The 15,710-nt window shown below is 36.8% G+C and overlaps 1 protein-coding gene across 5 annotated transcripts in view; it reads right to left on the reverse strand.

The window, feature by feature from the left end:
• LOC139748668 (solute carrier family 15 member 4-like) overlaps nucleotides 1-15,626 on the reverse strand; it is a 31,653-nt gene extending 16,027 nt beyond the window's left edge. Inside the window, exons 1-8 of one of the 5 annotated variants that reach the window (XM_071661943.1) lie at nucleotides 15,508-15,626; nucleotides 9,948-10,004; nucleotides 5,311-5,432; nucleotides 4,742-4,839; nucleotides 3,019-3,158; nucleotides 1,453-1,574; nucleotides 671-833; nucleotides 374-536 (exon numbers count right to left, since the gene is read on the reverse strand). In XM_071661943.1, the coding sequence (XP_071518044.1) occupies nucleotides 374-536; nucleotides 671-833; nucleotides 1,453-1,574; nucleotides 3,019-3,158; nucleotides 4,742-4,839; nucleotides 5,311-5,432; nucleotides 9,948-9,990 (851 nt within the window). In that variant the 5' untranslated portion in view covers nucleotides 9,991-10,004; nucleotides 15,508-15,626. Of the gene's footprint in view, nucleotides 1-373; nucleotides 537-670; nucleotides 834-1,452; nucleotides 1,575-3,018; nucleotides 3,159-4,741; nucleotides 4,840-5,310; nucleotides 5,433-9,947; nucleotides 10,087-13,069; nucleotides 13,092-15,507 lie in introns of those variants that run through there. The other 4 variants (XM_071661946.1, XM_071661944.1, XM_071661942.1 and 1 more) reach the window with 4 other exon arrangements.
• Nucleotides 15,627-15,710: the final 84 nt, after the last annotated feature.

Below are 15,710 nucleotides of genomic sequence, written 5' to 3' on the forward strand. Positions count from 1 at the left end.
TATGAGAGGTTTGGTATGGAACAGAATTCAAACGGAATATATTGAGGATCAGTAGAGTGGGTTAGACAAAATACTTTGAGATGGTTTGGGCTCATGGAAAAAATGCAAGATGAGGAGTTTACAATGAGTGTATCACAGAATGAATAAAGCGGTTTGTGTCAGAGGAAGACCACCTGTGACTTGGGGAAAGAGAGTGGAAGAGTACTGGATGGAAAGAAACGGGTTATGAATCAGTGGAATGGTGTATGCAAAGGAGGCATGTAAGGACAAGGATGAGTGGAGTTTCTTGATGGGAGTTTTCAGAGGAAATGGGCATTAAATATATAGATAGTTAAAAATATCTAATAAATTTTCTATTTCATATGGTTACTACCTGCTACTAGGGTTGGGTCGGTTATATCGCCAATGTCGGATCTGAGCGCAAAATGCTTCCCAAATGATCTTGACAATATTGCCAAGGACACTGCCCTCAGGTGGAACAATGTGGTAACACGGCAGAAGCATGATGAATAATATCAGAGCTAGTAGCAAGCAAACTGCAATAGAAAGATATGTAAAATAACAACGGTATGGAGAATACATTAAAGACTAGCAAACACCACAGGTCAACTATTCACATTATGGATAACACTTACATCTTAACAGCATCCATGTATATAAGCAAATTTACCTGATGATATAAGGTAACCACAAAAGAAGCCATTGACACAAATTCCAGGATTGTCTTGCTCTATGTATGTGATAGCCCCAACACCAACAAGACTGCCAAGGTTGATGCACCAATAGAACCAATTGAAAAATGAGCGGGTCTTCTGTGGGTTTGGAGTGTTTAGCTGAAAGACAAAAGATGATTTGTGGGAATCTATGGTTAAAAAATAAAAAAAATCTAAAATGGACGCTAGAATCTTTAACAGCAGTGAGTTTGTCAATCAATGGCATTTCTGAATCTAGTGATATCATGATAAACATGCTTTTAAAAATGAAATTTTCTGAGTCTGCATTCTAATTTAATTCCAAAGATCTTTATAAGATTAAGAAACACTGAAATTTTCTTTTTCCAATTACTTCTTAGAATGCAAAATTGACAAACATTCATTTAAGTTCATAACACAGATTTACACAAAAATTTATTTCTGACTGTAGAGAAAAGTATACAGACACAGGTGGGCAACATGGTATTTGTTTTGTCTTTTTTGGACAGTGCATCAATTCCAGAAGTGGAGAAATTACTAAAAAATTACTTAACCCATCACAACTCTTTGTGTATGGAAAAATTTGAGGGTGAGGAAATGCAGATAAAACTATAAGCAAGCTAGCTTTGTGTACATTAGTCAAAGTAAAATCCATGATGTACATCCAAAATGTAGGAGGGCCAAAAATGATCACAACAATCTACAGTAACTAAATAACATACAGCTATACAATTAACAGTTAAACTCCTGCACAACATACCTGCTCAGCACCAAAAGGAGCAATATTACTCTTGACAATGCCAACACCTAAACCCACTATGGTGACTGAGAGGTAAACTGTAACTCTGCATGGTGCATTTGGAGGACCATCATCATCAGCATCTGGGAAAAGCAAGAGAAATGCTACAAGAAAGACAGCCAACAAGCATTTAGAATACATCAGTATAAATCATCAGTTTTGAAGTTTCAAAAATAATTTCTCTTCCCCAGGTCTTTGCTAAGCACCTAGAAAAATAATTGATCAGTTGGACGTAAAAATTCCATATTACTCCCCAAAGTTCATCCAATTCAACTATCATAAACCATGAGGCTGACAGATGCCTACAACCTTACAACACGAAAATGAGATTGTGCCCCCCCCCCCCCCCCCCCCCACACACACACACACACACACACACACACACACACACACACACACACTCATTCACAGATGACTATGAACTGTGCTATGGGCCTGTTACTGTCAAGAGAATGTCATTAGCATATCATTAGTAAACAAGTTGGGACATGATACCTCAGACACTGGACTCTGTCTTCACTTCTACCATCGATACAGGGTTATATGATGAGTACATAAGCAAAAACTAAGGTTTCATGTACTGGAGGAAATCCTGCCCTTGTTGAGATTCCATAAAGGAACACTCCCATGAAGCATCAAAAGGACTCTCACTGGGTACACACCCTCCAACTTGGTTACTCTTATGAATCGATGATATGCATATTAGGGCTAACTTACATCTTTAAGTCTGGCTTTGTCTCCCCAACCAATGATAGAGGCTTGAGAGACAATCTCAGTTTAAAAAGTCAAGCAGTGCTCTGGCAACCATTACAGTTCTGTATGGACAACCCCATAAAGGTATTGCAAGCTCACCCTCTTTGTAAATACCCTCTGACCTAGTTCCCCTAGCATATCATCAAAACAGTAACTGACATATGAAACCAGAGGACATGGGGTATGTCTTTGCCTCCAATGCCAATGATACAGGGTTAGAGTTATAAGAAAATCTCAATAAAGAACTGTTGAGCTGGCATACCAACAAAAACGAAAAACTATAAAGTTCCAAAAGTGAGCTACCCAGTGAAACATCTCAGCAAAAATTAAGCTTTGGTCTTTGGATTTCTAGAGATGAGAAGGAAACAGTCTCATAAGTATTAAAGTAGTCAAGGAGGGTGAATCCTCTGCCTACATCCTAATTTGGGAGGATGAAACAATATCCAACCCTAAACATACCAGAACTAGTCAAAAACACAAGATCTTTACATTATTATCAAACTACGGCCTTGTTAAGAAATCACTAAACTTTTCCTAAGCTTTGATATCCAGATTGGAATGTACCTTATGTCTACACATGAAAGTTTTTCCAATGATCAAACATATTTGCTTACATAAAACACAGTAATATCAAAGTTAAAGAAATACATCACATCAAAAACCATTTTCAAGAGAAAGGTACAAATTTCACTTACTGAAAATGTATGTATAGAGTAAATTCACATTTCAAAGGATCACTGTACAATTGATGAGGCAAAAATCAATTATACACACCCAAGTTATCATTTCCTTCACATATGGTTCGAGGTAGTCGATCAACTGCCATTAGGGTCAACAGGATATAACCACTAATGTACAACAAAAATCCCACCACCATAGTCTTGAATCGTCCTAGCCATGCATCTGATATATACCTGAAAAATATGCAGTCAAAAAAGTATAAAAAGTTATACAATAAAAGCCCTGTTACTTTGTATCTGAAGACAACACATGGTTATAGGCTACCAATATACGTATTAATATTTTCATTTTATTATAGGGGTCGGTGTGAGAGGAAGACCACCTGTGACAAGGGGAAATTGAGAGAAATGGTAAAAGAATACGTGGAATGGTGTATGCAAGGGAGGCATGTAAGGTCAGAGATAAGTGGAGACTCTTGCTGTGGTCACCCACTTGATGGGAGTTCCTGGAGGGAACAGGCATCAGAGATATCAATAGACAGGCAGAAAAGAGTTAAGTGCTGAAGCTTTATCTTCCTAGAGGCTTCATCAGTTTATTCAGAAGAAATAAAAAGTTGCCCAAAAAAATCATAGCTTGAAATGACTTGCTTGGTTGAGCAAATATTCACTTCATATATTCATAGAAAAGAATGTCAAAAGTTCAATATATGGGGTTACATCTGTCATGTATCACATTTTACTAGAGGTGAACTCAGCTATCCTGTACTGACTATTCAAATATATCAAAGGAGAAAATGAAGAAAAATCAGCTAGTAAAGTGCACAACTATCCACTAAAACAAATCATGAATACTGTAAAACCACCAATCATAAACTAATCATTTCCCATTTTCCACCACCAAAATACCTAATTACTAATAAAATTCTAAACAGCCAATGATTAATTGTTTCTCAGCTCTTACATCTTTTGCTTATTTTGTTCTATGGTTTGTCATTTTAAGCTTTCCATGACTCCAGGTTTTATATTAAATTGTCTTTAAACTGTTTCCAAAATTCTTTTTATTCATTTGTTTGTTGTTTCTATGAACATTCTATGTAAACATATTGCACAAGCAGGAAGCACAACACCAAAAATGCAAGCCAGGAACTTTAACAGTAAGGCATTACAGTGACAAACTGCAAAAACATGGTACTTTAGCTTATAAATCAACAGCACTAATTGCCAAAGATGAAATTTCTTTTGTTAATCATTCTTTGTCTTCAATTGAACTGGCTGCTGACTGGGGAAATGTCCCTTACAAATCATTATCAAGTTTCACGTAAATTTGAACATAATCATGGTCACTGTCAAAAGGTCAGATTATTAAGGTCCCTACATTTAGTACTATTTTTCCTCATGCATGCATTCTTCTTTACAATAACAAACCACCATATAAAAATGCAGGATATAACTTTAACAAAATCTAACAGTACAGTAGTTTCTAAATTTGACAGGCATTAAGATAAAAGTCTAATCAATAAATATTCTTTAAACTGGTATTATGAATTCAGTGGCAACTGTACAAATGATGTAAAGTATATATGTTTTGCAGCAGATTTTCTATGCCTTACTTTGTCTCTAGAAACTGAATAGTTTCATTAGTTAACAAGTGTTTGGAGAAGATTCTTGAAGAATCTATAAATAAAGATGCAATCTATCTGATATGAATAAATAATCTGGTTTATGGACACAAGACAAGCATTTATCCTTGTCAGTGTTATGAGAAATTTTCTCATCAGGTGAATGAAACTCTCCCACATAAAAAGCCAGTGACCTACCCGCCTAGGAGAGCAGACATGTATGAGACTCCAGCCAGGACAAAAACTGCATTCATTGCATCCAAAGAATCCCATGCCTGGGGACCATTCCATGGGCCCTGTAAGTTTGCCATAAACATTTACATTGTCACATCTATCCTGTTCATGCTAATATCATCAAACAAAAGAATACCATCATATATTTAACAGTATAACATTATCAATTCACAGTGATATCTTTTAACTTGTTCCACATTAACCTTTACACTAAAACTTGAAGTAGTAACAGGTATGCACACTGAATTCACTCATGAGTAAGGAAGTCTAGATACCTGTAGTAACCTTCAAAACTGCACACTGCATTAACTCATGAGTAAGAAAGCCTAGATACCTGTAGTAACCTTCAAAACAAGTGAATCTTTAAAATAACTAAACTATTTTCATTTTCCCAATCCTTAAAATAGCTATAAGAAAATTTGATGAGTTACAGATTGGAAAGCATAAAAAAAACAATATGTATTCCTCTACAAGATTAATGACCAAGATTCCATTACTGTATATATATCAATCTATGAAAAACACATTTATACCTTGTTGAGAAAGAGGAAAAAGTTTGTAGCGAGGGCATAGTAAGCAAGACGCTCAAGGGTAAGCACCACTAAGATCACCAAAGTAGCTGCAGTCTGCCTTCGAACATCCCTCGCATCCATTGCTGAAAATTAGAAGCATATAGACTATTACCTCCATTTTCCCACTGAAGCATCCAGTTCTCACAAATCTACCTTATCTAAATAATTAACAATGATGCAATATACATCATGCAATCATCATATATACATAATCTGAATTAACAATAGCTTCAAAATGATCCATCAATTTATAATGTCAACTACTTTTGATATTTACCACTTATCAAATATGATTCTCACCATACAAATGATAGAAAAATATATCAAGGAAAGAAGCTATGACATGGCATGAAGAAATGCTTACTTCTACTTATTTACATCACATGCAATAATTACAATGCCAATGTGGTAAGTTTTCTCCCATAATTAAAAGTCAAAGTTCCCTGTATTCCAAGCGTATCAAGCCCAATGAGCTCAATATAGTTACAGCATACTGAGTATCTACTCATGGCTCACAAAGAAGTAATGTGTTTGATGTCACATCTGACTAACTTCCTGGCTCATAATGACATGAATCCTGTCTGCAGCTGGATCAACAGAACGGGTTTCACTAGACCAAATCAAGAGCTGTTTCAACTGGCAATCATTGTAAAAAAAAAAAGTTTATAATCACTTAGCCAACCCTGCATTTCCTATGGATAATACCACTTGCAATATAATCCTGAGTTCATGAAAAACACAACTGTGTATATCACACTATGATAAATTCTACATTTCTTAACTATGGACAGAGATATATATATAAGCATATGAGAGAGCAATTACTTGATGGGAGTTAACACACCACTTTTCAACCCAAAGTGAGATGTATCCAAGAAAAATTCCCTGCCTTAAGCCATCAAGAAATGTATAAGGCTGGCATATGCCATTCCTCAAGCTTTAACAACCATAAAAGAACTGGTTCAAACCTACATCATGGAAGCAGGTGAATTGGCACCTAGCCATCATCCCCATCCATTCATTTTCACTTGCTTACCAATGCTGTGCTACTTGTTGCTTAACATTAGCTTAATATGTCTTCACTTTCAAAATCTGGCTTGGGAAAATGTTGCATGAGTACCACTGTCATATATCTGAGCATTTTCCATGACATGAATTATACTTGTTTTATCTTGAAACCTTGTACACCTGGAGACAATACCAGTGTCAGCTACCACAGTGTAGCAGCAATCTTAAGGATGTTCTGACAGGTTAGCCCATACTTTTTTTCACAAGGTTTTACATTTTTTCTTTCTATCAAAGCTGTTCTAGACCTAGGGTCATAGAAGGCAACTAAGAGAGCAAGAGGCTCCTCTCCTGTACCACTTTTTTCAAATGAAGAAACTGAAGATGGAGCCAAGAGGATTTTTCCTCGTAGGCTCAGTCATCTATTCCTACAACTATCTCACTAGGGCAGGAAAAGGTAAGCATGTATGAAAAATGACTCTAATGAATGAACTGGTGGTGCATTTTTTCATCCAGTGTGGTAAGAGAATGATCTTCAAATATAATTTAAAATAGGTAATAAACAACCAGGTAAAGCAGGATGAGTAAAAGAAAATATATATAATTGTGGTGCTCTACAGACTTGTTCAAAATAATGGTGCTGGTAACAGATTCAGCATTTAGTGTAATATTTTAGATCCATCATCATTTTTTCATGCTGGAGGATCCAGTCATGGACACAAGCCCAAATCGAGGCTAGGCCTTAACTGAAATATATAGAGGAAAGGGTAGGTATTTATGAATTGTGGAGGAAGTGAAAAAATGTGCTATGTCACAGATGTCAGGAAAAGATCCAAATCTTCGAGGTGTAGTGAAAGAAACAGTCATCGAAACAGCCTACCCTTGAGTTGCCAACAGACAAAAAGTAATCATGTGAAGCAGCAGCATGCCGAGTATTGGGTGGTCTAGCTAGTGGTAGGAGCACATAAACAGCCAGCTCTTTGGGGCAGAAGACATAGCAATACCTATAGAAGAGGGAATATGAACCAAAACTGCAATGAAGGGCAAATGAATCAAGTTTTGAATGTCACCAAAATGATTCGTAAACATTTATGAATTGGTCGCCACACCATAAGTTCACCTCACAAATGATAGCTGAGTCCTACTAGGAATCCAAAAGTGTTAAATATTTAAGGAACATTGAGTTGAAATGGCTCATCATAGCATTTTTTACTTTTTCAAACTTTTCTAGCTTCCTCTAGCCTCTTCTTACCAGTGGTTCATCCTGAAATAATTGAGGTGATTCTCAGAATATCTAGTCATCAAGGTTTAGTGATCACAGTGGCCCCAAATTGGGTTAAACAACCTTGGTAAAAGAAAAATGTTGTGTTTCTGAATCTTGTTTGGATTTTTCTCAAACAGATGTTTAATGTAAGAAGAATGCCCAACTGATGACGTTTTACATAATGTTTCCCCTTCCACTCAGAGATATCAGCAAGGTATGAACATTTCCCTTTCATGACCAAAGCTGTCTGCCAAAGGCCATGATGTTAGGACAGTGGCCAATAACTTAATTTTTAGGGAATTTCTTGTCAGCTAAGGTTAGCAAAAGTGGTCTTTGTTGATTAAGATATCTATTTGTTTGACATTTAATCTACTTAGATCTGGTTAATATTTCTTGAGTGTCTTTCAATCTTCCACTCTCAGAAAAGAATCACCCTGGATAAGGTCAGTTGTCAGAGAAGACAGATTTTTTTTTTAGTGGTCCTTGGGTTCTTCATGAAAGCCCTCCTTCCTAATGTGGGTATGTTCTCAAATATTCACAGGGTTCTGTCATACATGAGAAATGTAGGTTTTGAAGGATGAAAATCCATCTATCTACCAAAGACAGAGCCGTACAAGCATCATTTCAAATTTTCTTTACCTCTTTCCTTTTTCAAAAACTATATCCTAATTCTAAACAATTCTGAACAGTAATAGACATGAGGCAGAGACAACAATGGTCAGTCACTAAATAGGGAAGAATGATGGCCTGGCACCACCTCACCTCCACATTCTGATAGTATAAGTCTTGGCAGGTGACTGTACGGCCTTATACAACTTGCAATGACTGACAAATAACTCCTCATGGTTACACCCTATTTTGGAAGGAATGAGGTATTTTAACCCTCCATAAAGCAAGTGCTCTCTCAGATGCTCCTTCAGAATTTAGTCCTTACTTTTGGTTTTATTTCCTTATAACACACTACGTAATTCTTCAGATTTTCAACAGTTTTCAATGTAAGCACTCTTGTCAATTATCTAGACATTCTGTAACTGGTGTTCCTAGCTCTAAATGCAAGTGGTAACATTGTGAAAAAGAACTTATCTCAAATGGAGCTTACAACTAGGCAAATCTAAAATATGCAACATACGGAAGAATGCAGAGAGAATATGAAGTGCTGTGTTACACTCTACTCAACTATTTGCCAAGGTAACCACTTATGGAAAAGGTGGACAAAATGCTCTTCTTATACACAGAGCATGAGAAAAAAAAAAAAAAAAGCAGCCTTAGTAATCTTCAGTTCAGGTCAAAAGCTCTGAAATTTTATGAGTGTTTATGCAAACACGGGAGACAGCGACAAAGTATAAAAAAAAAAAAAAAAAAAAAAAAAAAAAATGTAAAGAAGACACATTAACAGAGCCAGAGCCATTTCAAGCAAGTCAAGGAAGGAAATAAATTTATTCGACATTAGAAGACACATAACGTAAAGGCAACAGGAGAATCCACCATTGCTAACCATAAAACTGCCTCACAAATTAGATTTTTCTCTATGTTTATTGGTTTGCTATGTGCACTGTCTCTTTGTGCACTAAAATCTAGCTAAAAATGTAATAGAACAAAATGTTCCATATGATCGATACATACAATTCGCAAAAGAAAAAGATACAGGTGTTTTAGTACATTCGCTGGTTGCATGCAGAAGTGATGTTAGTATTCCCAAGGTTATCTGTTATCAGCGAATACAAGAGTGAGAAATAAAGAAACACTGCCACATCCAGACCTTCCAACAGGCTTTTAATCAAATGCTGGACATTACAGTTTATCATATATCATATTATGCCAAAGATGACTCTTGATTAAATGAACTCTGTTTCATGTAACTTGTGCAGGTCTGACACTGTGACTGTTTTTCTCCATTATCGAAAACAAATTACATCTATAAGAATGAATACTAACCAAAAGAAATATCAACCATAAATGCAGTGTCAAAGAACTTCAAAAAAAAATCCTGACACAGAATCACTTGTGTCAAACCCTTTGATATACAATATAAGAATAGTTGTGAGTAAATGCTACAGAATACCTACATTATTACAACTAATACTTCATCATCCAAAACCTGATACAGATAACATGAAACATTATTATTAAAATTATACTGAATTTTTAAAATCGGTATACTTGATTTATAATAACATTAAGATGCTTTTATACAAGTCTTACTGAACTGTTGAAGATAACAGAAGCATTAGCATATTGCAATTGTTAATTGCCATACCAAGGAAATAAGTATACATATAACTTAAATACATGCACTAAACATTACTAACAATAGACATGAATATGCTACCTGAAGGATGCCGAGGCAAGAGAGGTGTTCGCTCAGATGGCATGGTAGACACTGACACTGCTAGAGTAAAGAATACCGGTATTTATATGTGCCAATACTGTACCTGTGCAATGCATGGCACATCGAACCACAATAACTTCTGGAATAAATGGTATGATACACTCTCCAATTTTCATCTTTTCATACCAGAAAAACACTGCAACATCTGCCTCCACATGTTGTTGTGCTAAATAATTTGCAATATTATGTACAATTCTAATATACAACATACAACCTAATACTGATAATACTGAAAAATTTTCAACATTCATTCATATAAAAGTATATACATACTGCAATACAGTAACAACTATCTTAAGGCATATCATGCATTTAAAAAAATAGAAATCTCAGTAATGTTCCTGTTTAATCATGTCACCTTATCAACTGGAACCAAACAGAAATTCTTATGGAATGGTAGTTGAGACAGCACAGATAACTGAATACCCTTATTAAAGCACTAACCTTGTTGATGCGGAAAACCGATCAAGTACAATAATAATAATAAGTGAAGTGTTTCAGATATCTGGGAGTGATTGTCCAAGACAGTCTGTCTTGGACAATCACTTCTTTACCAAATGGCATCCTAGCTACGTCTCTTTGTTGTATATCAACTGACTGTTATATTTCTTTCTTGTATCTCCCCTGATGATGCGGTTATTACACAAAAGTGCACTTGGGAACTTATAGTATTCCATTTTCCCCGTAGACTCATAGGAATATACTTGATCACACGCAAAATTGTGATCCTTTCCAACATATATTTTTATTATCATTACTTTTATTATTTTGCTTTGTCACTGTCTCCTGTGTTAGCGAGGTAAACAAAAGAATGGCCCAACCCACCCACATACACATGTATATACGTACAAGTCCACACATGCAAATATACGTACCTATACATCTCAACATATACATATATATACACACACAGACATATACATATATACACATGTACATAATTCATACTGTCTTCCTTCATTCATTCCCATCGCCACCCCACCACACATGAAATAACAACCCCCTCCCTCATGTGTGCGAGGTAGCACTAGGAAAAGACAACAAAGGCTCCATTCGTTTACGCTCAGTCTCTAGCTGTCATGTAATAATGCACCGAAACCACAGCTCCCTTTCCACATCCAGGCCCCACAGAACTTTCCATGGTTTACCCCAGACACTTCATATGCCCTGGTTCAATCCATTGACAGCACATCGACCCCGGTATACCACATCATTCCAATTCACTCTATTCCTTGCACGCCTTTCACCCTCCTGCATGTTCAGGCCCCGATCATACAAAATCTTTTTCACTCCATCTTTCCACCTCTGGAGAAGGGATATGATAGAGTTGATAGAGATGCTCTGTGGAAGGTACTAAGAATATATGGTGTGGGAGGCAAGTTGTTAGAAGCAGTGAAAAGTTTTTATCAAGGATGTAAGGCATGTGTACGTGTAGGAAGAGAGGAAAGTGATTGGTTCTCAGCGAACGTAGGTTTGCGGAAGGGGTGTGTGATGTCTCCATGGTTGTTTAATTTGTTTATGGATGGGGTTGTTAGGGAGGTGAATGCAAGAGTTTTGGAAAGAGGGGCAAGTATGCAGTCTGTTGTGGATGAGAGAGCTTGGGAAGTGAGTCAGTTGTTGTTCGCTGATGATACAGCACTGGTGGCTGATTCATGTGAGAAACTGCAGAAGCTGGTGACCGAGTTTGGTAAAGTGTATGAAAGAATAAAGTTAAGAGTAAATGTGAACAAGAGCAAGGTTATTAGGTACAGTAGGGTTGAGGGGCAACTCAATTGGGAGGTAAGTTTGAATGAAGAAAACCTGGCAGAAGTGAAGATCTAAGAGTGGATTTGGCAGCGGATGGAACCATAGCTGCGGAAGTGAATCATAGGGTGGGGGAGGGGGTGAAAATTCTGGGAGCATTGAAAAATGTGTGGAAGTCGAGAACATTATCTCGGAAAGCAAAAATGGGTATGTGTGAAGGAGTAGTGGTTCCAACAATGTTGTATGGTTGCGAGGCATGGGCTATGGATAGAGTTGTGCGCAGGAGGGTGGATGTGCTGGAAATGAGATGTTTGAGGACAATATGTGGTGTGAGGTGGTTTGATTGATTAAGTAATAATAGGGTAAGAGAGATGTGTGGTAATAAAAAGAGTGTGGTTGAGAGAGCAGAGGAGGGTGTTTTGAAATAGTTTGGCCACATGGAGAGAATGAGTGAGGAAAGATTGACCAAGAGGATATATGTGTCAGAGGTGGAGGGAAAAAGGAGAAGTGGGAGACCAAATTGGAGGTGGAAAGATGGAGTGAAAAAGATTCTGAGTGATCGGGGCCTGAACATGCAGGAGGGTGAAAGGCGTGCAAGGAATAGAGTGAATTGGAACCATGTGGTATACCGGGGTCGACTTGCTGTCAATGGATTGAACCAGGGCATGTGAAGCATCTGGGGTAAACCATGGAAAGTTCTGTGGGGTCTGGATGTGGAAAGGGAGCTGTGGTTTTGGTGCATTATACATGACAGCTAGAGACTGAGTGTGAACGAATGTGGCCTTTGTTGTCTTTTCCTAGCGCTACCTCACGCACATGCGGGGGGAGGGGGTTGTTATTTCATGTGTGGCGGGGAGGCGACGGGAATGAATAAGGGCAGACAGCATGGCTTATGTACATGTGTATATATGTATATGTCTGTGTGTGTATATATGTGTATATGTTCAGATGTATAGATATGTATATGTGGGTATGTGGACGTGTATGTATATGCATGTGTACGTGGGTGGGTTGGGCCATTCTTTCGTCTGTTTCCTTGCGCTACCTCGCTAACGTGGGAGACAGCGACAAAGTATAATAAATAAGAAAAATGTTGATATGTATATGTATGTATATGTACATGTATTGACGTTTATGTGTATATAAGTGTATATGAGTGGAATGGCCATTCCTTGTCTGTTTCTTGGTGCTACCTCGCTGATGGGGAAAATGGCAATCAAGTATGATAAATTAATAAATAAATTATATTAAAATCATCATAATGGTACTGTGAAGATTAAATCCAAACTCACAAGAAACAGAAAGAAAGAGAAGCTAACCTTTCATCTATACTGTACAACTAGTTATCCTGATGATGTCTTGAGAAATAGATGAAAGTATGGCATCTTTTTCTTTTTGTCTCCTGTAGGTTTATACCCTAGCCTAAGCCAGGTACCCAACTGATCGACCAACCCCTCAGGGTGGATGAAGAGCTCAGTTAACTTTGGACTGACTCCTGTGACCAGGATTCGAACACTTGTGGTCTCAACCCTGGACAGCCTGTGAGAACATTACAGTCAGCAACTCCAACCATGGAGCTCATTAGAGTGAGTAAAGAAAGGTGGACTGTTATAACAATAAATATTTTTCATTCTACAATAATAAGCTGATAGTAGTGAGGGACTATGAAGACGAGGGATAATGTGGGGTTATAAGCACAAAAGTTGGTGAAATACTTCTAGAAGTCATCAGGTAAAAAACCTAACTTCCTTTAGCAACCACAATTTACCTTATCACATTATGTGAAAAAAATGATTTACAGTTTCTCTGTTAATAGCAATTCATGGCCTTTGCATTCAACAAAATCCATTGGAATTACAAAATCACACAAAAGGCTAGAGAGATCATGAAAAATGAGGGGAATATAATGAAAAAGTAGCTAAAACCTTCATATCAAAAGAGTTGATGAGACCCTCAGCATTAGTCAAAATATACCAATGGTATTTACATTTGCTGAGACATCAAATGGTCATATATACACAGTGAATCCAATGGAATCCATCAGTCTACATAAACTCAAACAACATGCAGCATTTAATCGTAAGTAGACACCACATTAGGCATTTTATAAATGACATTATAAATTTTTTGATAAACATTGATTTACGGGAAAATTTAGTAAAAGGTTTTTATAAGTTCTATTGGTTCTATCAGCTTCTAAAGGTTTTTCATTGACTTTTAAGCAAATTTACCTAACCTTTTCCCTAATCTTCACACTCCATATCATTATCAACTTAATTATCATACCAGTATAAGAGATAATACTTGTAAACATAATCACTTAGTTCTAAATACTTGTCTATGATAAATTCTACCATTCTATACAAACTGCTATTAGATCCTTCAGTTATTTTTCAATAAATCCTACCATTCCATATTAATTTCAATCAATTCACTGCTATCAAGATGGTAAAACTACTCCAGACCATTACTGAAATCTCATACCCACTCAAAACATCTTCATATTAACATAATACAGTAACAATGCTTTTGTAATAACATTAGTACAAGTGGCTTGTAGAACAAAGCACAGTTCTAATATACTATAGAATTCTTAATAATAATCAAATATTTCCGATTCAGTCATCGAGAAATTCATACATTTCAGTGCAACATGTCATCTCATGGTATAACATGCAATCAAGAGTAAATATATTGGGTTGTGACTGCCAATTTTGTTACATACATGCCAGTTTAATGGCATCCCAAAAATAACGTGACGCATCACATGTGGTGAAGGTTGTTTTGACTCACGCTGCAGTATTCAGATTATTACTCTTTATTTCATGATAAATAAGTAATGAGAGAGGGCTACAAAAGAGAACCTAAACACTTTAGTCCATACTGTAAATTCAGTCTCGGATATTCACTGACATTTGAGCTCATACCAACACTTCAGTCCCTAATAATTACCAATACATACTTCGTTAAACTTCCCCTTTCTAAACCTACCACACTGTGAGGTCCGGGAAAATGAAGGATTATCAAAAGAAGTGAAACTTCTTGAAATGACAAGAACCAAATAAATCTCGACCAACTTGCCCTAGCACATGATTTCTCTATTTTTTACTGAAATCAAAATACACCACTCCCATCCATGATATCATTGCAACAACGGTCAAAAACTTTTAGCATATTAGATGACACATGGTGGACAGTAGCACTACCACTAAACCTCCCTACAAGAAGTCATTCCATATACATCCCAGCAAATCACCATTGTTAATGGTACTATATTTCTTTCCCTACAAACTTCATGTTAAAAGCAGTTGCACAAGAATGTTGAGTTCTACGTTTATAACAACCATTTGTACATTAAGGATCCCATTATACCCTATTACTTCACTGCCCTCCCCTTATCACATTTATGGCAAGATATATAACACTGAGGTGATCTAAACCAAACCATATAAGCTTCTTCCAGTTCATCTTTCGACAAGCACATTACTGCCAATTCTAATGCATTACCAAAAACACCGCATTTTTCAAGATGTCAACAAACATTTAAAGGAATAAATACATATATACAGCTTTGTTGTAAGACAACACAGCACTGGTGTGTGTGTGTGGAGCACTAGCGTGAGTTCAACCAGTGCCTCAGCAACAAACGTGATAAAGAAACACTCGGGCGATTGTTTTCCACAATACTCTTTAAAATCCAAAGCGATGATGCCAACTATCACACTTCATAATTCTATGATTCACGTTATCAACTCACGGTAAACGGAAATAGCCACACCCAAGAATATATAAAGTTGAAGGAGCGGAGTGAGTAGCAGTAGTGGCAGGTCTCGTGAGGGTGACGTCTGTCGTGTTTACCTGGTGACCCAAGGTCGCTTACCACACCAACATACATCATGTAATGGATATCATCTTCTAATATCAACCATATGAATATTTGATTTGAATATACTGGATTAT

The sequence above is a fragment of the Panulirus ornatus genome, chromosome 5 (genome assembly GCF_036320965.1).
Source record: "Panulirus ornatus isolate Po-2019 chromosome 5, ASM3632096v1, whole genome shotgun sequence".
NCBI classification, from domain to species: domain Eukaryota; kingdom Metazoa; phylum Arthropoda; class Malacostraca; order Decapoda; family Palinuridae; genus Panulirus; species Panulirus ornatus.